The 23,101-nt window shown below is 43.9% G+C and overlaps 1 protein-coding gene across 3 annotated transcripts; it reads left to right on the top strand.

The window, feature by feature from the left end:
* The first annotated feature begins 783 nt into the window (after positions 1 to 783).
* LOC138808851 (ral guanine nucleotide dissociation stimulator-like) lies at positions 784 to 20,818 on the top strand. Of its 3 annotated transcripts, none has more exons than XM_069995045.1 (9): positions 3,702 to 3,786; positions 6,334 to 6,439; positions 8,760 to 8,915; positions 11,445 to 11,680; positions 17,716 to 17,860; positions 18,041 to 18,234; positions 19,086 to 19,133; positions 19,557 to 19,783; positions 20,076 to 20,818. In XM_069995045.1, exons 2-9 carry the CDS (start codon positions 6,416 to 6,418, stop codon positions 20,789 to 20,791), a joined length of 1,746 nt encoding a protein of 581 aa, XP_069851146.1. In that variant the 5' UTR covers positions 3,702 to 3,786; positions 6,334 to 6,415; the 3' UTR covers positions 20,792 to 20,818. The 3 variants fall into 3 exon arrangements, with proteins under 3 accessions (XP_069851147.1, XP_069851146.1, XP_069851145.1); XM_069995044.1 differs by having other exon boundaries at positions 18,990 to 19,133; XM_069995046.1 differs by lacking the exons at positions 6,334 to 6,439; positions 8,760 to 8,915; positions 11,445 to 11,680; positions 17,716 to 17,860 and adding an exon at positions 784 to 872 and having other exon boundaries at positions 3,503 to 3,786; positions 18,990 to 19,133.
* The last annotated feature ends 2,283 nt before the right edge of the window (positions 20,819 to 23,101 follow it).

The following is a 23,101-nucleotide window of genomic DNA, read 5'->3' as shown; positions in this document are numbered from 1 at the left end:
AGATAAGGACCATTTAGAATATATTTGTTAAAGCAAAGCAGATTTTTTTTCTTCATGTATCAAAGCATTTTATATTTATGCAAATGGTTTAGTTGTGGGTGGTCCATGTGTGCATTATTGAAACCATATACAGCTATACTTGAAAAGATGATGCAGCTGACCATGGAGATGGTATGGAGATATTATTGGCTTAACTGTAGAGTGAGTGGGGGTGTGGCTGTTCATGTTCTATGGGAGCATGTGGAATGATGTATAAAACACCAAATAGATTCCAGCTAGCCAAATGCGGATCAGGATGATGTGGTACTCTGTAGTGAATTGTGAAAGAATAGGAAAAACATCTTAGATATCCAGATACATTTTCTGAATGGAGTTATTGAGGGATTTCTCTGTCTGTCTGTCAGTTTGGTCGTGGAGCTTTAACTCATGTGGGCACTGTCTCTGAGCTCTTTTTTCCCAAGGCTAATGCTCTTCTACTTTGAGTCACAGCTCCCCTTCCAATTTTCTGGTGACCTGGGTCCTGTGTCACTAGATAAAATAAACTAGTGTCTAAGGCCTTCCAGAGGGCTTTGTGTTCCCAGGGCTGTGGGTGGAAGAGGGTGGGGCTCTCCACCCCGCCTCCAACCCCGCCCCTACCCGCCCCGCGGAGAGGAGCTGGGGAGGACGCCTTCCCTAGTGGCCCAGCCGAGCCACAGCCCCGCCCCTCCCCGCCCAGCCTGAAGCCCCGCCCCTCCCGCCCCGGAAGCCGTGTCTGCTCCTCTCCCGACGCCGATGGTGCTGGGCTCCTCGTGGTCCCGCGGCCCTTATAGTTCCGGTGTGGCGCCCGGGCGGAAAGTTGAAGCGGACGGACTGTGGCCGGCGATGGGCTTGGGGTGAGTGGAGGCGGCGGCGGCCTGAGGGTCGCGTTTAATCGGTAGCAGGGATACAGGTGAAGGGTGAGGTGAGAAGAGCCGCGCAGGCCCAGCGCCCGGCCATCGCGGCCTCCGCGCGCCGGCTTTGGTGCGCCATTCCCGGGGTCCCTGCGCTCCGCGACCCGGGACTGCCGAGCGCTGTGTGAACAGCCACGTTTCGCCCCGTTTTAGGCCCCTCTCTCCCCGCTTTCCTCAGGAGGGACTTCCCGGTCTCGGATTCTTTTCACTGATTTTAGAGCTTGGTGGTCGGTTGTTTGGGGGGGGGGGGAGGGCACCTCCCGTCGCCGTCCGTATGGAAGCACATTTGCAGCCAGACGTCTGCCCGGGAGAAGGCTGACAGGTAGCTGCGGCCTCCGCGGCGGTTGCGACACTCAGACGAGGCCCACGCTTTGAGGCTCGCCCCCTGAGGGGTTTGGTTTTGTTCTAGCGCTGGTTCTGGGGCCTTGAACTCAGGGCCTGAGCCCGTCCCTGAGCTCAAGGCTAGCGCCCTACCACTGGAGCCACACTTGCGCATCCCGTGTTCTTTGGTAGGTTAATGGAGATTAAAAAAAAAGAAAGTCTCAAGGACTAGGATTCCTGGCAGGCCTGGCTTCGAACCTCGATCTTCACCTCTCAGCCTCCTGATAAGATTACTAGCATGAAAAAAAAAAAAGATTACCAGCGTGAGCCGCTGATGCAGGCCTTAGCTGGAGGGTGTTCTGTAGAGCTGCTGAGACACTTCAATCACTTTTCTTCAAGCATCCATCCAACACCGTGTTCTGTCACACACAGAGAACATGACTGAAGAGCGAAGCAGCAGGGCAGCAGGGCTGTTTAAAGCGGTGCTGCTACGACATTTTTAACAGGGTTATGTTGAACAAACAACTTTCATAGGCAGAGATGAGGGAGACAAATTTAAATTTTTCTATCAAACTAGTTAAACATTTGGGACTTCTCAGGAGTGAATTTTTTTTTCTGGTTAACCTATTGATGTGGAAATCTGAACTCCTATTTGAAACATATCTGTCTATTATGTGGTTTTAAAAAAAGAACCGCTTTTGCTGTTTAACCTGTGTTCCTAACCCCCTGTTTAAAACATTGTTTTCAGTCAGGTTTAATTCTAGTTACTTAGCAGGCTGAGACCTAGAGGATCACATCTCAAATCCAACCTAGATGGAATCCTAGAGATTCCCATCTTAGTACTGGCACACTCACAAAATTTAAAATAATCCTATGCACAAAAATAAAGAAATAACAAATACAGAGACCCACTAATGTGGATACAATTTGTTGATCCTTTGTTAAGAAACTATAGTGTGCTGGGCACCAGTAGCTCAAGCCTATAATCCTAGCTACTTAGGAGGCTGAGATCTGAAGAGTTCAAAGCCAGCCCCAGAGCCTGGCGCCGGTGGCTCACACTTGTAATCCTAACTACTCAGGAGGCTGAGATCTCATGATCAAGGTTCAAAGCTAGCCCAGGCAGGAAAGTCTGTGAGACTCATCTCCAATGAAGTACCAGAAAACCAGAAGAGTGACTATGGCTCAAAGTGGTAGAACTCTAGGCTTAAGTGAAAAAGCTCAGGGACAGCGCCAGGCCCTGAATTCAAGCTCTACCACGGAAAGGAAAGGAAAGAAGGGGAAAGGGAAGGAAAGGAGAGAGAAACTGTAGTGTGTTGACACAATGAAATAGCATGTAGTTACAAATAAATGACCCAGCTTAAAAAAAAATACATAACTAAGAAAAGTGGGTTATAGGACTATATGTGTATACTTCGTACAACTCCATATTCACATTGCTTGTGTCCTATACAATTGTGGAAGACTTTAGGTAGATGTAAAAACATTATACAAGGTTAATGTTCACTGTTTGTTTTTTGGAATTCATTTCAAAATGTTTAACAATAGCCAGACTGCTTGCTGGTACAATGCCCAAGCACGGATGTGTGAAATTCTAAAATTCAAATTATAAGGGAGCTGTTGGAAACTTAGAACATAGTGGTTCACAGGAGCCAAATTACATTTTATTTATATATTTATTTAATTTTACTTCGAGGCTGCTATTGGGGCTTGTATTCAGGGCTTCATGCTTTCCCTCAACTTGCTGGTTCATGACTGATGAGCAGACTGACTCCAAAATGAAAGCCTCTGACCTTAGCTTTCTGAGTATCTAGTATTACAGGCCACCAGCATTAAGCTATAGTGTGTGTATGTGTGTGTGTGTGTGTGTGTGTATGTGTTTGTGTATCTCTCTCTCTTCCCCCCCTCTATATATGTATATATACATAAATGTATATATGTAAGTATATATGTATATTTATATAAATAAATACATATTTTATATAAAAATTGAAAGTTGGAAGTAAGGCCTACCTTTAATGCTTTTTCCCACTGGTAATAAGGTAGCCCATGATTCACAGGTGTAGATAGTGTGTTTTGAGTGTGTCTAGGAGTGGTCTTCCCAGTGAATTAGGCTGCTGTCTTCTTTCTCCCAGAATTCTCTGCAGATTGACCTATATAGGGGTCACCTTGCCTTATTTCTGGAAAATTGGTTACAGTTATGGTGAAAAGATACTGCTTTCCTTCTGTGACACTTCTTTTTTTTTTCCCCACAGCATTTCACTATTTGTAGCTTGTTGTCTGCATTCTGACTGGGCTCGCTTGGATTCTGTTCACCATGCCAACAGTGGTGGTGATGGACGTGTCCCTCTCCATGACTCGGCCTGTGTCAATCGAGGGGTCTGAGGAATACCAGCGGAAGCACCTTGCAGCCCATGGGTTGACAATGCTGTTTGAGCACATGGCCACAAACTACAAGCTTGAATTCACAGGATTAGTGGTTTTCTCATCGCTTTGGGAGCTGATGGTCCCCTTCACAAGAGATTATAACACCCTGCAGGTACAAAAAGGAATAAAGACCCAAGTTCATTGGAAAGAAAGCAGTATGATAATAGTGTACTGATTTTAGACCTTAGAATTATTTAATACTAAATATACAGGCACTTAACATGCACAGCTATAAAGCATAATTCATAACCAATAGGTCCTAGGCCTTTCTTTTGTAAAGCTATGAGGTAGAGAAAGTGGTCATGGGTGCTGGGAAGGTGGCTGACTGGTAAAGTGCTTGCCTCGCATTCATGAGGCCCTGGGTTGGATTCCTCAGCACCACATAAGCAGAGAAAGGTCATGGTCCATTTTCTGGAATTCTTAGGAAAGGTGAAGATTTCAGCATACCATGCTTCAGTCCCTAAATTCAACATTTTTTGCCATTCTGCTGTTTTCTACTTTCTCATACAATTTTAAGGTAATGAAAAATAGCCCTTATTAAAAGACACACGCACACACACACACACACAATTTCTTCTAGAAAGTTCAGAATGATGCTTACTCTCCAACAGATAGTATTCATTTATAGATGCCAAGATATTATTTTTTATCTTTTTCTTCCTTTTTTCCATCCTGGGGCTTGAATTCAGGACCTGGGCGTTATCCTTGAAATTTTTGCTCAAGGTTGGCACTCTACCACTTGAGCCATAGCTCCACTTCCAACTTTTTTGCTGGTTGATTGAGATAAGAGTCTCATGGACTTTCCTGCCCAAGGTGGTGTCAAATGTCGTTAGATCTCAGCCTCCTGAGTAGCTAGGATTACAGGAATGAGCTACTAGTACCCAGCTCAATGTTGTCATTTTAAAATCTTAATAGGTATTATCTTTCAAAGATGTTTTTCTGAGATAAGCCAGATGTCTTTATTTTTTTTTCAAATTCTTTATTGTGATTAAGTGATTACATAATTTTCCAAATTTCACTGTATTTCGAGATAGTGATGCTTAGTTAAAATCACAAACACATTCTAATTTCATGGGGCAAGTTGTCTGTCGTGATCTATAATATTTATGAGTTCTATGAGCTAGCCAGATGTCTTTAAACCATTAATATCTCCTATAGTTCTTAGCACAGTGTCTTGGCCAGTGAGTAGACAATAAGTGTTTCTGAAATTAAACTGAGCAATTAAATAATTGTTGGGCAATTTGGAAATGCAGGATTAATGCAGTTTGAATTCTTAGTAATTTTTTTGTTGTTGTCTGTCGTGGGCCTTGAACTCTGGGCCTGAGCACTGTTCCTCAGTTCTTCAGCTCAAGGCTAGTGCTCTACCACTTGAGCTATAGCGCCACTTCTGGTTTTCTGGTGGCTTATTGGAGATAAGAGTTTCATGGACTTTCCGGCCCCTGCTGGCTTTGAACCGCAATCCTCAGATCTCAGCCTCCTGAGTAGCTAGGATTGCAGGCATGAGCCACTGGCGCCCGGCTGAATTCTTACTAATTTTTATTAAAGCTTTCCTTTTATTATCTTGCATCTTTATGAGACTTAAAAATTTTTTTTAATCGTACTGTACTGGTGGACTCTTTTGGTGTTACTGAGTCTTGAATTCAGGACCTCATGCTTGGTAGGTAGATGCTCTACCACATGAGTCATACTTCCAACCCTTTTTTGTACTGGGTATTTTCAGATTATAGTCTCAGTTTATGCCCTGGATGGTTTGGGCTTTGATCCTTCCACTTGTGCTTCCCCATGTCAGTGGGGATAACAGGTGTGATACCACACGTAGTCTTTGGTTGAAGTAGAGTCTTGTGAATTTTCTCCCCGGGCCAGCCTCTTAACAGCAATTTCCCAAACTCTGCCTCTCAAAAAGTTACGATTACGGGCGTAAGCCACCCCACTCTGCTTGTACTGGTTTTCTTATAAGTTATTTAGCTAAAGATTTTTTTGGTGTTTAGCAGTTCTAAAATTTAGAGAATTGCAATGTAATGAATGAGGTGTAAGAGGTAAAAGCAGAAGCTCTGGAGTCAGGCCACTTTTGAAAAATTTCCTCATTTAGGACTTGGAAGGTGTCTCAGTGGTAGAGCGCAGGCCTTGCATGCCAGAGGCCCTGGGTTCGCTTCCTCAGCACCACATAAGAAAAGCAAAAAAGCTGGAAGTGGCGCTGTGGCACAAGTGGTAGAGTGTTAGCCTTGAGCTGAAGAGCTGAGGGACAGCGCCCAGGCCCAGAGTTCAGGCCCTATGATCAGGCCCCCCCCCCCAAAAAAAATTCCTCATTTAAAAGTAGGGTGAACAATGGTAGGATGATTAAATCCATGTAAAGTGCACAGAATGTGTTTAGGAGATTATGGTTAATGGTCCATACATTTTGGTCATTACTTCAAGCTTATTTCATTGTCCTTTACAGTTGAGGAAGTCTGTTTTGCTGTATTTGTGTGTGTGTATGTGTGTGTGTGAGTGTGTGTGTGTGTGTGTGTGTGTGTGTGTGTGTGTGTTTTCTGGAACCTATGCTTTGGGGCTTACAGAAACTCAGTGTTCGCTGTATGATACTCAGACTTCGTACAGTTTATATTGTTTCTAATAACAAAACAGCAGAGAATAATGAGCAATTTTTTTCTCGCTCAATAAGGAAGCACTGAGTAACATGGCGATTACGACAAGACATGCCTAGAGTCCGCACTGGTTGGTGTCTGTAACATTGTTCAGCAAGAATGGGGCGGTGCCATCCCTGCCAGGTAATGCTTAGTTTTTTTTCAATGTCCTTAGTTAATATCATTAACGAGCCAGGCACTAGTGGCTCACACCTGTAACCCTAGCTACTAAGGAGGCTGAAATTCAAAGATTGCTGGTCAAAGCCAGTCCAGGCAGGAAAGTATATGAGCCTCTTATCTCCAATTAACCCAAAAAGAAAAAAAAAAAAGTAGAGTTATGACTCAAGTGGTAGAGTGGTAGCCTTGAGCCAAAAAAGCTCAGGGACAAAGCACAGGGTCTGAGTTCAAGCTCCAGGACTGGCACCAGCAAGAAAGAAAAAAGGAAGAGAAAATATAGAACCCCCATACTGGCCTGTAAATCTTAGGTATTCAAGAGGCTGAGATCTGAGGAACTCAGTTTGAAGCTAGCTGAGGCTAGAAAGTCCGTGAGACACTTGTCTCCAGTTAAGTAGCAAAAAGCCAGATGTGGAGCTGTGGCTCAAGTGATGGAGCACTAGCCTTGAATGAAAAAGCTAAAAAAGGGCTAGGGAATGTGGTTTAGTGGAAGAGTGCTTGCCTAGGCTGCATGAAGCACTGGGGACGATTCCTCAATACCACAACAGAAAAAGCCAGAAGTGGTGCTGTGGCTCAAGTGGTAGAGTGCTAGCCTTGAGCACAGAGAGACTCAGGGACAACACCCAGACCCTGAGGTTAAGCTACTAGGAGTGCATGTACACATGCATGAGCACATGTGCAAAACATACAAATCATTAACCACTGTAGTGTTGATTTTCCTCAGGCTCTAACCGCCTACGTTATAACTCCACAAACTACATTTTACACTATTTGTACAGTTTTTAAAGAAGGCATTAAATCACTGTAATCGTATCACACGAATTTAAGTCATACTAATGTGTTCAGAAAGCAGACCTATGCCTCGAGGAAAGTATTTTCCTGGTAAATTGATGTACTGAAAATTTATATTGTTTATAGAAAGACAAAAGGCTCACAGTAGAATTTATAACTATTCACTGAAGGACGGATTATAATTTTGTGTGGTAGAATTGTAAACACGGAACAAGAGTGTCTATTCTTCATTATCTCAGTGTAGCAGTTATTCAGCAAATTTCTAACCATCTCAACTGAGTTGTCTAAAAAGTGAAGAATATCATAAAGACTTGCTCTTGTAGGACACCAGTGGCTCACGCCTGTAATCCTAGCTACTCAGAAGACTAGATTTGCGGATCTCCATTGAAAGCCAACCCAGGCAGGAAAGATGAAACTCTCATCTCCAGTTAAACACTAAAAAGTTGGTAGTAGAATTGTGGGCCAAATGGGAGAGTGCTAGCCTTGAGCAGAAAAAGCTAAGGGACAGTACCCAGGCCCTGAGTTCAAGCTCTAGTACCTGCATTTTTGTCTTAAATGCATAAATTCAAAATACATGATTTGGTCTTGTCTATGAGGATGGATGTTAAGGAGAGCAGAGAGAGAGAGAAAGAATGGTGGACACAAACAGTCATAATATTCAATGTACATATTGAAACTGGGACTAGAAAACTTCAGATGGATAAGTTTGGAGTACATGGAAAAATGATAGAAAGGTTGACACTGATCAAAGTGTATTCTACATATCAGTTGACGTTGAATTAAAACTCTGTGGTATAACTAGTTAAAGATAATTTTAGCTGTGGGCCAGTGGCTCACATGTATAATCCAAGTTACTTAGAAGGCTGAGATCTGAGGATCCAGGTCAAAGTCAGCCCAGCAAGAAAGTCTATGAGGCTCTTATCTCTAATTAACCATCAGAAAACCAGAAGTACAATTGTGACTCAAAGTAGTAGAGTGGTAGCCTTGAGCAAAAAGAGCTCAGGGATAGCACCCAGGCCCTGAGTTCAAGTACCATGACTGACAAGAGAAAATAAAGACAATTAAAAAAAATAAGCCAGACATCAGGGGCTCATGCTTTTAATCCTACCTACTCAAGAGGCAGAGATCTGAAGCTCATGGTTTGATGCTAGCCTGGGCAGGAAAGTCTGTGAGACTTTTATCTCCATCTAACCAGTAAAAAGGCAAAAGTAGAGGTGTGGCTCTAGTGGAAGAACACCAGTCTTGAGCAAAATAGTTCACAAATAGAGCCCAGGCCCTGAGTTCAAGCCCCAAGACCGGCACATAAACAAACAAATAAATCACACAGTTTGCTAGCTTTTCACAAATGGAAGCATGTATGTATATCTTCACTACAAGTAAGACCTAGAACATACCCATCACCCCACAAAGCTCCCTTCACATTCCTGTGGCAGTGAAAGCAAACCTGGGTGGAGCTGTTGGGCATGTGGCTTAATGGATACTTGTCCTCTGCACACAGGTCCTTCTGGTGACGGACGGCTGTCTCAGCATTGGTAGAGGGTCCCTGAGACATTCCCTAGTGACACACAATCAAAGGAGCGACAGCAACAGGTTCCCGCTGCCTTTCCCTTTCCCTTCTAAGTTATACATCATGTGCATGGCAAACCTGGACGAGGTAATGCCTTCTGCTAACTGCTTTGTAAATGGGTTAGGTAAATCCCAGGGCTCGGTTTATTTTTCAGTATATTCAATGAACACTCTTGCGTACGGTATAACATTTAGCTTTGAAAAGACTTGATTTCACATGCTCTTTGACATAACAACACTCACCTCTCCGAGAGTATAGCTGGAGATGCCCATTCTGCTGATGACCATGAAGGGTTGAGATGGTCTTTTTTTTCTGTCCGTTCCTCCAGAAATGTTGACAGAGGTATACTTTAGGTTTTTTTTGTTTGGGGGAGGGCTTTTTTTTGGAGGGGGGGGGACATAAGTCTTTTTGTTTTGTTTGCTGTGGTGCTGGTATTGGGGCTTAAAATCAAAGCCTGGATGCTGTCCCTGAGCTTTTTGCTCAAGACTAGCACTCTACCACTTCTAGCTTTTTTGGTAGTTTAGTGGAGCTGAAGATCTCACAGATTTTACTACTCAGGCTTGGCTTCAAACTGCCATCCTCAGCTCAAACTGCCATCCTCAGCTCTCAACCTCCTGAGTAGCTAGGATTACAGGCATGAGCCACCAGCACCTGGCTTCTGATGTGTTTTATTAAATACTTCCTGCTTTTCCCATTGAGTCAGGAATTATTTCACTTTACCTCAGTTTTTCTCTCTATAAAATGCTGATAATTGATGGCTCTTGCCAAACCATGTCAGGAACAGGTTGTAGGGAAGATGCTGTATGGCTACTAACTGTGGTCTCCTGAGAATCTGCAGAACTATTTATGATAAAGTACCTCTTGTTACCTTGAGGCAGATTGCAGTAGTTGAGGTAAGAAGATCCATGAGACTCAGTATCTCCACTAAACTACAAAAAAATCTGGAAGTGGAGTTGTGGCTCAAGTGGTAGAGTGCTAGCCTTGAGCAAAAAGCTCAAGGACAACACCTAGGCTCTGGAATTGAGCCCAGGAACTGGCACACACACAGAACAATTGTTGTGTTCCTTCCTTCTTTATTTGTATTTTTTTTTTGGGGGGGGGCGGGTGCGGTCGTGTGGCCTAAACTCTGGGCCTGGGCGCTGTCCCTCAGCTCTTCAGCTCAAGGCTAGCGCTCTACCACTTGAGCCACAGCACCACTTCCGGCTTTTTTCTTTTTGCTTATGTGGTGCTGAGGAATCGAACCAGGGCCTCATGCATGCAAGGCAATCGCTCTACCACTGAGCCACCTTCCCAGCCCCTGTAGTTACTTCCTTCTGATATTGACTGTTAAGAAAATCATCTCACGGACTCAACACCCATAATCCTAGCTACTCAGGAGGCTGAGATCTGAAGATCATGGTTCAAAGCCAGCCTGGGCAGGAAAGTCCATGAGACTCTTATCTACCAAAACTACCAAAAAAGCTGGAAGTGGAGCTGTGGCTCCACTTGAGACTTGAGACTCTTATCTCCAATTAACGACTCAAAAAAACTGGAAGTAGCTCTAGGCTACTTCTGCCCTCACCTAGGTGAGCTTCTAGGAAATCACATTTCCCATGAGTAAATAAGGTTTTATTGGGAATTGGATGTCTGTGAATAATGTAGACCCAGGAAATGCTGGGGTGTGGGGAAGGCAGGTGAACTGGAGGCTGAATCACCTCAGAGACCTCAGGGAGGGATTATGTTGGCTTTACATATTTATAACCCCTGAAGCTTTTATGATTTTGTGTGTGTGCCAGTCCTGCAACCTGAACTCAGGGCCTGAGTGCTGTTTCTTTGGTGCTCAGAGATACCACTACAGCATTTGAACCATAGGTGCTATTCTGGTCTTCAAAAATTAGTTTCTTTAGACTTTTACTGACTAATGTCTGATCAGACTGTGTACCTGAGATCTCATGTTCCTGATGAGCTAGAATTTGAGGTATTAGCCACTGGCACATTTTCCTTGGACCAAATGCATATACCTCTCATAGAAGAATTTTCACTGAACTGTATAGACATATCTCACTTGTTTATGTGTCAGATTCCATTCCCGTCTGGGAATGAGCCCATCCCATATGTGTCCTGTGTGGGCAGAAAAGGAGAAGCTGAGAGGTGACTTCCTCCTGTGCTCCCATAGGTACAGAATCCCGGGCCGTAACTCCGAGGAAGATGAACAAGTAAAGAAATAAGTGGACTGTGGCACATAGAAAAGGCCCCTTCTTGCAAAATGGGATCTTTGAGGCTTCTGATTCATAGTGAAGATTTCTCCTTTGCACACCACTTGTGCTTTCCACTAGGGGGCAGAGGCTTGGGATTGGAGTGGTGGCAGAGGACACAGCTGTGGTGTGGTTGTGGACTCTCAGGGATGACAGGGAGGGCTGTGTGTACAAAATCAGTTCCTTCTTGTTACCTATCACAGTGAGAATATGGGAGAATTATCTTTCAGAAGCTTCTAGATGTGGGTGGTGAAAATCATCTGGCCTGCAGGAGTCTCCTCCTGCTTCCCAGTATGCAAGTGTGCATATAGCAGTCCTTGCAGAAAGGGGCTATGGGAGGCCCAAGATAGGGAGGGCAGGCACTCACTCTTCTTGTCACCAGTCTGCCCACAGCACCCTTTGTTCCATCTTCACCATGTGGATGGACTGCTTTCCTGCTGATTCCCGAGAGCCCCAGAACCGACACCCAGTGAAAGAACTTACCCACTATGCCATGCTCCACATGCCCTCCTCAGATCTGGTCCTCCACCTCCACATTCTTCTGGATGAGCTGGAGGAGACTGGGAAGAAAGGGACCAAGAAACAGAGGAAGAAGTCCCTGTGTGGTCACCTCAGAGCGTGTGAGTAGGGATGCCGCCTGGGCCTCTAGGGATGGTCCTAATTGCCTGGGAACCCTTATTATCCCCCAGGTTGTAAGAATATCTTTGTATGATACTCTGGGCCAGGCAATGTTTGTTCTATTGGTGAAAGGAGTTTAGCTTAGCTACTCTTTGGAAATACCTTACCTTCTCATCAGTATTCAGTCCACAAAAACTTGTACAGCTTCCTCCATTAGAGCCTCATGGAAATTGAACTCTACCTTAACATCCAGAGACCACTGTCAAACTCCTTTACCTATTTCTCTTTGGCCGCCATAGAGTAGCTTCTCCTGACCTGCCAAGAAAGAAGCCCTCGGTGATGTCAGGGATGGTGATGGATGGAGATCTGGAGCCATCACTGGACTCCACAAAGCATGTGCATGTAGAGGGGTTGCATGCATTTGCAGTGAGGCCCCAACGGGTTGTGAGTCCTGTGGATAAGACAGTGGTTCTGAACCCTATATGTGACAGAGATGAACCTGTAGGACCCCAAAGAAAGAAAGAGGTAATAGTGATTGTCTTCCTCTGACTTTCACAGGCGGCCCAGATCAGCTCAAAAGGGGTCAAATCAGCAGTCCTCCTGGTGTGCTGGAGGGAGTAGCACAGGTCGGGCTGATGGAAAATGTCCCCAGTCTGTATTCAGGGGAAGCAATGAGTGAGGTCCAAACGTTAGATTAAGCTCCGGAAAGTGAATCTGTCCTCACAGAACATCTGGACAAATCTGTCCTGCTGCAGGAGAGCCAATATCCAACTGAGAAATTAGAATCTGCCTCTCTCTGAACTCCAGGAGCAAATCCTATCTTTCCTGAGGAGGTAGATCCCTTGGAGGATTCTGAGTTAAAATTTATGTCTGAAGACAACTTAGAAGTCGGCGTAGACTTAGAGCTTCCCTCCCCTCTCCCTGGGGATATCTCTCTTTTTCTTTTTGTCCTGATTGTTGTAAAATGTTCATTCTTTTTATTCTTCTAAATTTATTAAAATGTATGTTTATGTTGTACAATTTATGGATCCTAAATACTCTGGGTTTTTTAATGTACATTCTGATGTCCCAGACACATGTGTCCTTAGTAAGGGCAAAAGACAGAGTGACCTGGAGCTGTCCAAGAGCACTAACTGGCTATAGAGGGAAGTGTTCAGTGCACTGTGAGGGTTAAGGAACCCAACCCATGCTTGCATGGGGTGATCAGGCCACTACTAAAGCTCTAGGACATAGCAAACCAGATGTCCTTGAAAGTTGTTCTGTCAGACTAAATGTACTAAATGGGGGACTTTCTTCTATTAGTGAAGTCAAGTCAGTACGCACCCCCATTTTGCTCTGTGCAAATATGTAAGAACATTTCACCTCAAAATAACGTCAAAAAGCTACTTTGCAGGAAAAGTATTTGACAAAATACATGGGAAATAGGTAAAAGCCATCATCAATAGAAGAAAGAAAACTTAGTCAGAGGGACAAAGACATGCCAGGTATCCTGGCCCATCTCAATAATTCTAGTTTCAAGAGTGCTCTATACTTCCTCAGGATGGATTTCAAGTCAGCCCCTGTAGACAAATCTGAAAGACTTATCCAATGAGCCAGCAAAAGTCAGGAACTGCTAGCATGGCTGAAGTTACATGTTTCAGAATGGAACAAAAAGTAAGCAAGAGCTCAATGTCCTGAATTCAAATTCCACTACTGGCACAAAAGATGAAGACATCTAGACATGAAATGGGGGCAATGGTAGCTTTAAACCATGGAAACAGAAAAACATACGAATGGGAAAATTACATATTTAAGCAAAAGGGCCAGACTTACAAACCATTGGTGAGTAGGTGTGGGCCTGTTCATGTTCTATGGGAGCGTGTAGAATGATTTATGAAACTCCAAATAGATTCTAGTTAGCCAAATGTGGATCAGGATGATGTGGTACTATGTAGTGAACTGTGGAAGAATAGGAAATACATCTTAGATATCCATATTGACTTTCTAATTGGAGTGGTAAGGGATTTCTCAGTCTTCCTGTCTGTTATCTTGTGTTTGTCTTTCTGTCTCTGTCTCTGTCTCTGCTTCTCTCTGTCTTTGTCTCTGTCTCTGCCTCTGCCTCTGCCTCTGTCTCTGTCTCTGTCTCTCTGTCGCTCGCTCTTTCTGTCTCTTTCTCTTTCTGTCTCTTCCTCTCTTCTGTTTTGGTGTGGAGCTTGAACTCATGTTGTGGGACCTGTCTCTGAGCTTTTTTTTCACAAGGCTAATGCTCTTCAACTTAGAGTCACAGCTCCCCTTCCAGTTTTCTGGTGGTTAATTGGACAGAAGAGGACTTTCTTGCCAGATATGGCTATGAACCATGATCCTCCCATTTAGACTCCTGACTAGCTAGCAGTACAGGCATGATCCACAGTGTCCAGTCAGGGAATCTTTGTGTGTGTGTGTGTGTGTTAGATCTTGCCTCCCTCCTCTCTGGACAAATGCCTGTTTTACTATTTATTTTTTTAACAGTTTTAAAATGTCCATGTTTACATGATGTTGTAAAATTCTTGAATACAAAATTCTCTGGTCTTTTTTACCTCCAATCTAATATCCTGGGCACATGTGGCCTGATTGGGAGGAAGCAGAGTGTGCTGGATGTGGGGAACAAATCTGCTGGATTTACAAGGAACTGGTGACTAGAGGGAGCCACAAGGAATGCAGGCAGTGGAGGATGCAGCCTGTGCCGAGATAGGACCCTTGATGCTGAGACACAAAAGCTCTGTGTGATATCAGAACAGGTGTCTTTCAAAACTTGTCCCACTTGAATCTCAAGCCCCCACCTCTTACTAGGGAAAACTTCCCCTTTCCAGCTAGTCGGGTAATTGTGTTGATGTTTGAAGCTCTCTGCCAACAATGAACAATTCTGCACTGTGCAAATATAGAACATATAAATTTTAAAAGCTAGAATTAAATATTTGGTGCTGTTTTATGCTCTTAAGATGTTCCTTGCGTTGGGTTTTCATGAAGAGTTTCTAAGTCTGCATGAGGGTGGATATGGACTGTAAGTCATCAAGATGACACAATAAGAGACTCATGCCTGCATTTGGAGAATGGTCTGGAAATGAGCTTGCTGCACATATTAGCTTACTTGGGCTAGGCATTTTTCTCTGTAAGAAGTCATTTTGGCTGCCTTTTCCCGTTCATTATATCAGAAGCTACAACCTCTAACATGTAAATAGATGTACTTTGATGTAACATTTAAGAAAATCTGAGGGAATATTTAACAGTATTTGGAAAATGGTGTCGTTTGTGGTAGTCAAAAACTTATATTCTAACCATGTTGGCATTGTTTTACACAAATAGATCAATGTGACTGTATACCAGGTGAGGAACAGTTCTGAGTCTCCCTGTCTTGAAGCACACGTTCTGTGAATGCTTGAATTTCATCTGCTCTCTATCCCAGGGCAGTGGATTCTGAGAGGAGGCCGGGGCCCTGTAGTGTGGCAGAGGTGCATGTGCAGAGGGAACATGTCTGGTTGGCATGCTGGAGTGGGAAATCCAGAAAGTCTGTCAATCACCAGTTCAGTGGACAGAGGGTTTAGGAAGGGACTGAGTGAAGAGTGTGCGTATAGGGGGCTTGTGTACAGAATGGTGGTGCTTGAACTTAAAAGCTGGCCACTGTCTCTGAGTTCTTTCACTCAAGGCTAGCACTCTACCACTTTGAGCTACAGCTAGAGATAATCTGATAGCATTTCCTGACCTGGCTGGCTTTGAACCATGATCTTCAGATCTGAGCCCTCTGACTAGCAAAGAATACAGGCCTGAGCCAGAGACACTGATCCATATCATTTTTGTGTGTAGACTATTGGTGGTAAAGAAGATTCATTAAGAACTAAAAAATGACTAACAAGGGAGATTGTTGATCAAAATCTGCATATCTAACAGAAGACTTGGGTAACATTGTGACAGGAAAGGCTAAATTTCAAAATTGGGATTATTTTCTGTGTTCACTATATACATCACTTACATATTATATATAGCATAATATATATAAATATATAATATGCTACATAATAATACATATATTTGAATGTATTTTATAGGAGGACTAGCATATGATATTATGGGTCTCAAATATGTTGTTTCACAAAATATTAATGTAAAAGACATTATTGGGGAATTCAGTGATATACCATTGATTCCCATATATTGTGTAGGTATATCTGTCTTAAGTCAACATAGTTAAATTCGCCAAATGCTATTGCAAAAAGGGGTCATGTGCTGGACGCTGGTGGCCCATGCCTCTAAGCCTAGCTACTCAAGAGGCTGAGATCTGAGGATCACAGTGGAAAGTCAGCCAGGCAGGAACATCCATGAGACTCTGATCTCCCAATATGGAACCAGAAAACCAGAAGTGGTACTGTGCCTCAAGGTGGTAAAGCCCTAGCTTTGAGGTGAAAAGCTGAGTGACGGGTCCAGGCCCAGAGTTCGAGCCCAACAAACAATCCCCCATCCCCCCAAAAATGTGCGATGGCAGGTAATGAGCTATTCATATATAGCTCAGGCCTGTGATCCCAACTAATCAGGAAACTTGGTTCTGAGTTTCAGAGGTTCTATCCTCAGGGCACTAAGTTTTGAGAGAAGACTTGAGCCCCTCAAGGGACACAAAGAGACATGTGCAGTGGAGGATGGCTTGTGTCTGTGCTTGGATGGGAAATCCAGAAACTGAACAGCCATTGCCACAGTTGAGGAAAGATGAGGCTGAAGAGGAGCAATATCCATGCTGGGTAGGAAAGTTCCACAAATCTCTCATCTCCAGCTGACTACAAAAAGCTCAAAGTGGACCTGTGTCTCAGGTGGTAAAGCACTAGTTGTGAGGAAAATTGCTCAGGGATAAGGCAAAGGGTCCAAGATCAGAAATGCACACACACACACACACTCACACACACACACACACACACACACACACACACACACACACACATAAACAACAGTAAATATTGTATTTTCAATTCCTATGCAGACTGGACAACAGCTCAGCAATGTGAAATTCTTCCTCCCGTTTGTGTTGAGGGAGGAGGATAGATCATGGGACACAGAAGCAAAGACTTCAGAGGCAAATGACTATCTGTAAATGATTAGCTTGTAAGACGTAAAGGAGCAGTTTTCTACCTTAAATACTACATTCCTTCAAAGCTATAGTAAAACAAATCCTAGTCACCATAAAAAGACAATGCAGCAGCTCTTTCTTTCTCTGCTTGCCTCCACGAAATATTTCAAATATAAAAAATAATTTTCTCACTTACAAAAATGGATACCTGTGGCTGGGAAGGTAGCTCAGTGGTAGAGTGCTTGCCTAGCATGCATGAAGACCTGGGTTCAATTCCTCAGTACCACATACACAGAAAAAGCCAAAGTGGTGCTGTGGCTCAAGTGGTAGAGTGCTAGCCTTGAGCAAAAGAGCTCAGGGGAGTGCCCAGGCTGAAGTGAAGCCACAGAAATGGCCAAAAAAATAGACACCTGTAATAAAGGCTGATTATATATGTAATGTATGTTTTCCCCTATTCCTTTCAATTTCCCATCTCTATTTGCATTGGCTCCAGATGACACCAGAGAGGGGTTCCAAGGACAAACAGATTAGGCCACAGAAAGTAAACAATGACCTAGGATGTTGATGTCAAAATATGTGCCAGAAGGATGTGGCAGTCACAGAAGGCCCTGAGAGGTAAAATAATTTGAGCCAGATAAGAGGAATAGTGACAGATATGCCATGAATGTGACCTAGGAGCAAGTCCTGGAAGGTGAGAACCTAGGAGTAGCTGATTAGGATTGGACAAACCAGGTGTGATGTTAACTGTGTCTACATGTACACATTGCAATATTGGCTGGATGGGAATATTTCTTGTATGAGTAAGCGGCAGAGGTCATTGGCCCCTGACAGGTGACCCTGCCTCCTTCACAATGGAATAGAACATGGAACCCTTATAGCTGGCCACGGTAACTCACAGTTGGCTCATGCCAGCTCAGTTGGCCTGTGACTCAGGAACCAGAAACATGTTCTTGTGCTGTATTCGCAGGTCTCAAGACTCTGGTCTCAGCCAAGAGAACTATGGGTGCCTCAGTCAAAGCTGTAGACACTGGATCAGTGGCAAGCCACGAACCAACCATCTCAGAGATTTGTCCAGAAAGAAACCTAGGAAATCACAAGGCAACTCAGGCAAGGTATACTCATGATAGAAAACCTACTTAACCCTAACCTGGTCCAAAGTAGAACCTTCTTGTGTGATTTGGGTTTACTGAGATAATACTGTCTGCATAGTTTTCAATCTACTCTATCACAATTACTCATTAGGAAGTGTTCTCATTTCCATGGTTTTTTTCTGATTCTTTGTCTCGCTTCAGTGTGCTAATGCGTCAGCCCTGAGCCTGAATGTGCCATGCGATATATGGAGCCCGGAGGCAGGCCTGCTGGACATGTTGGTGATGAACCTGGTCCCTGCCTACCAGAAAGGCGATCTCTTCTATGTTGGAAACTTCCTCCACAATTATAGACAGTGGGGGACAATGCAGCAAGTGCTGGATATTGTGTTTAAAAAGTGAGTGTTCCCCCTTTAAAACCGGGGCTGTTCAGCTATTCCTGGCTGAGTTGTGGAATACTTGGCACCCCTCTGAACCTGTTGATTTCATGGGGGTGTACTCACAGGAGCTTGGCATGAGACAAGAAAGTGCATACCCTGCGTAGTTTCTTAGTAGCGGTCTGCCCGGGACATTTCCCAGAAAAGCTACTGGAACCTCAGAAGCTTGCTTACTGAGGGGCTAGGATTACAGGCATGTGCCAGAGTCACACAACTTCTGTCCTCACCTAGGTGAGGTTCTAGGAAATCACATTTCCCATGAGTAAATAAGGTTTCATTAGCAATTGGATGTCTGTGAATAATGTAGACCCAGGAAAGGCTGGGGTGTGTGGGAGCCGGGTGAACTGGTGGCTTGAATCAACTCAGAGATTTCAGGGAGGGATTATGTTGGCTTACATATTTATAACCCCTGAAGCTTTTATGTTTTTGTGTGTGTGTCAGTCCTTCCACCTAAACTCAGCGTCTTGGTGCTGTTTCTTTGGTGCTCAGAGCTACCACTACAGCATTTGAACCACAGGTGCAATTCTGACCTTTTAAAAATTAATGTCCTTAGACTTGTACTGACTAATGTCTGATCAGACTGTGCACCTGAGATCTCATGCTCCTGATTAGCTAGGATTAGAGGCATGAGCACTGTCACATTTACCTTGGACCAATGCATATAAGTCTCTTAGCAGAATTTTCACTGAACTGTATCTAACTTATTTATGTGTCAGATTCCATTCCAATCTGGGAATGAGCCCATCGCATATGTGTCCTGTGTGGGCAGAAAAGGAGAAGCTGAGAGGTGACTTCCTCCTGTCCTCCCATAGGTACAGATTCCCTGGCCGCAATTGGGAGGAAGATGAACAAGTAAAGAAGTAAGTGGATTGTGGCACAAAGAAAAGGCCCCTTCTTAAAAATTGGGATCTTTGAGGCTTCTTATTCATAGTGAAGATTTCTCATTTGCACATCACTTGTGCTTTCCACTAGGCGCAGAGGCTTGGGATTGGAGTGGTGGCAAAGGACACAGCTGTGTTTTGGTTGTGGACTCTCAGGGATGACAGGGAGGGCTGTGTGTACAAAATCAGTTCCTTCTTGTTACCTATCACATTGAGAATATTGGAGAATTATCTTTCACAAGCTTCTAGTCGTGGCTGGTAAAGATCAGTCTGCATGCAGGAATCTCCTCCTGCTTCCAAACATGCAAGTGTGCATATAGCAGTACTTGCAGAAAGGGGCTATTGGAGGGCCAGGATAGAGAGGGCAGGCACTCACTCTTCCTGTCACCAATCTGCCCACAGCACCCTTTGTTCCATCTTCACCATGTGGATGGACTGCTATCGTGCTGATTTCCGAGAGCCCCAGAACCGACACCCAGTGAAAGAACTTACCCACTATGCCATGCTCCACATGCCCTCCTCGGACCTGGTCCTCCAACTCCACATTCTTCTGGATGAGCTGGAGGAGACCGGGAAGAAAGAGACCAAGAAACAGAGGAAGAAGTCCCTGTGTGGTCACCTCAGAGCGTGTGAGTAGGGATGGCGCCTGGGCCTCTAGGGATGGTCCTAATTGCCTGAGAGCCCTTATTACTCCCCAGGTTCAAAGAATGTCTTTTTATGATACTCTCTGCCAGGCAGTGTTGGTTCTATTGGAGAAAGCACTTGGGCTTAGCCACTCTTGGGAAAGACCTTACCTTCTCATCAGTGTTCAGTCCAAATTAAACTTGTACAGCTTCCTCCATTAGAGCCTCATGGAAATTGAACTCCACGTTAACATCCACACACCACTGTCAAACTCCTTTACCGATTTCTCTTTCTCAGGTTTTGGCCGCCATAGAGCAGCTTCTCCTGACCTTCCAAGAAAGAAGCCCTCGGTGATGTCAGGGATGGTGATGGATGGAGATCTGGAGCCATCACTGGACTCCACAAAGCATGTGCATGTAGAGGGGTTGCATGCATTTGCAGTGAGGCCCCAAAAGGTTGTGATTCCTGTGGATAAGACACTGGTTGTGAATCCCACATGTGACAGAGTTGAACCTGTAGAGACCCCAAAGAAAGAAGAAAGTAATAGTGATTGTCTTCCTCTGACTTTCACAGGCGGCCCAGATCAGCGTATAAAGGGTCAAATCAGCACTTCTCTTGGTGTGCTGGAGGGAGTAGCACACGTGGGTCTGATGGAAAATGTCCCCAGTCTGTGTTCAGGGGAACCAACAAGTGAGGTCCCAACGTTAGATGCAGCTCCGGAAAGTGAATCTGTCCTCACTGAACATCTGGACAAATCTGTCCTGATGCAGCATAGCCAATCTCCAACAGAGAAATTAGTATCTGCCTCTCCGGCAACTGCAGGAGCAACTCCAATCATTCATGAGGAGGTAGATCCCTTGGAGGATTCTGAGGCAGAATTTATGTTTGACGGCAACTTAGAAGCCGGCCTAGACTTAGAGCTTCCCTCCCCTCTCCCTGGGGTTATCTCTCTTTTTCTTTTTGTCCTGATTGTTGTGAAATGTGCATTCTTTTTATTCTTCTCAATTTATTAAATATATATGTTTATGTTGTACAATTTATGGAGGCTAAATGCTGTGGTTTGTTTTCTTATACATTCTGATGTCCCAGACACATGAGTCCTGAGTAAAGGCAAAAGAGTGACCTGGAGCTGTCCAACAACACTTACTGGCTATGAAGGGAACTGTTAGTGCACTGTGAGTGGCAAGGAGCCCAACCCATGCCTGCATGGGGTGATCAGGCCATTACTAAAGTTCTAGGACATGGCAAACCAGATGTCCTTGAAAGTTGTTCTGTCTATTGAGACAAATGCCAGGCTAAATGTTCTGTATGTGGGACTTTCTTCCATTAGTGAATTCATGTCTGTATGCACACCCATTTTGCTCTGTGCAAATATGTAAGGATATTTCACCTCAAAATACCACCAAAATGTTACTTTGAGGGAAAAGTATTAGACAAAATACATAGGAAATCAGTAACAGCCATCATCAATAGAAGACAGAAGACTTAGCCAGAGGGACAAAGACATGCCAGGTGTCCTGGCTCATCTCAATAACTGTAGCTTCAAGAATCCCCTATACTTCCTCAGGATGGAGCTTCAAATCAGCCCCTGTAGACAAATCTGAAAGACTTATTCAATGAGCCAGCAAAAGTCAGGAACTCATAGCATGGTTAAAGTTACATGTTTAAGCATGGAACAAAAAGTGAGCAGGAGCTTAAGGCCTTGAGTTCAAATTCCACTACTGGCACAAAAGATGAAGATATGTAGATGTGAAATGTGGGGAATGGTAGCTTTAAACCATGGAAACAGAAAAACATACAAATGGGAATATTCCATATTTAAGCAAAAAGGCCAGACTTATAATAAACCATTGGTAAGTAGGTGTGAGCCTGTTTATGTTCTATGGGAGCATGTGGAATAATTTATGAAACACCAAATAGATTCCAGGTAGCCAAATGTGGGTCAGGATGAGGTGGTACTATGTAGTGAATTATGGAAGAATAGGATATACATCTTAGATATCCATATACATTTTTCTAAATGGAGTTGTCAGGGATTTCTCAGTCTTCCTGTCTGTCTTTCTGTGTTTGTCTATCTCTTTCTCTATTTCTGTCTCTCTCTGTTTCTGTCTCTCTTTCTCTGTGTCTCTGTCTCTTTTTCTGTCTGTCTCTGTCTCTGTCTCTCTCTCTGTCTCTCTCTCGCTTTTCCTCTCTCTGTTTGGTTGTGGAGCTGGAACTCATGTTGTGGACACTGTTTCTGAGCTTTTTTTGCACAAGGCTAATGCTCTTCCACTTACAGTCACAGCTCCCCTTCCATTTTTTGGTGCTTAATTGGAGAGAAGAGTCTCATGGACTTTCCTGCCTGATCTGGCTTTGAACCATGATCCTCGGATTTAGCCTCCTGACTAGCTAGCAGCAAAGGAGAGATCCACAGCATCCAGTCAGGAATCTTTTTTAAACCTGATTTTCTAAGAAATCACATAAATGTTTCATAGCAAGGTTTGAAGTCTGACTTGAATGTGACAAGAAAAGAATTTTGTCAGCCTGAGACAATTGAAGATCCTGGAGTGTTGTTTGTTGTTGTTTGAGTCTGGAACCCAGACATATACAAGCTACTGAAGTACTACACCATTAGCTTTACCATCGGAGTCTAGGGATTCAAGTTTATATAAAATGTTAGCTCTCCATCATGCATACCTCCGAGATATGATACATGACTTCGGCATTTCTACTGGTGTTTCAAGAACTATTTATATAATTGTTGTTTTGTAAATCTGGTGGTAGAGCTGCACACTTCTAATCAATCAGAGCAACTGGGAAGACAGAAGTGAGGAACTTCAAATTGAATGCCACCAGGAGGCCAAAACTCAACAGTTGGTCTGAAAAATAATTGTAAACAAAGAGCCCAGGAAAAGGCCCAAGTCACAGAATACCTGCTTACTAAAACATTTTTGGGCAAAATGCTTATAGAATATTGATTATCAATATATAAATATATAGTTGTGTGTACATATACATTAAAAATAGATTAATATATATTTGAGTGTGTGTGTGTGTGTGTGTGTGTGTGTGTGTGTGTGTGTGTGTGTGTGTATCTATAAAAAGAACATAAGGAAATTCAGCACTCTGTATGAAAAAGGCGCTGTGAGCTAGCCACCTGAGGCACAGGCCTGTGATCTTTGTGACTTACGAATCTGGGTTCTGAGTTTCAGGGACTCTCAACCCCAAGGCCTTAGATTTTGAGACAAGGCCTCAGCTCCTCTGGAGCAGCACGTGGACATGCGCAGTGGGAGGACGGCTGGTGCGCATGCTCAGACTGGCAATGCAGCCCCTGCGGGTCTGCC

The sequence above is a fragment of the Dipodomys merriami genome, unplaced genomic scaffold, assembly GCF_024711535.1.
Source record: "Dipodomys merriami isolate MVZ:Mamm:240054 unplaced genomic scaffold, mDipMer1.0.p SCAF_48, whole genome shotgun sequence".
Classification (NCBI taxonomy): Eukaryota; Metazoa; Chordata; class Mammalia; order Rodentia; family Heteromyidae; genus Dipodomys; species Dipodomys merriami.
This window is presented reverse-complemented; position numbering and strand designations above follow the sequence as displayed.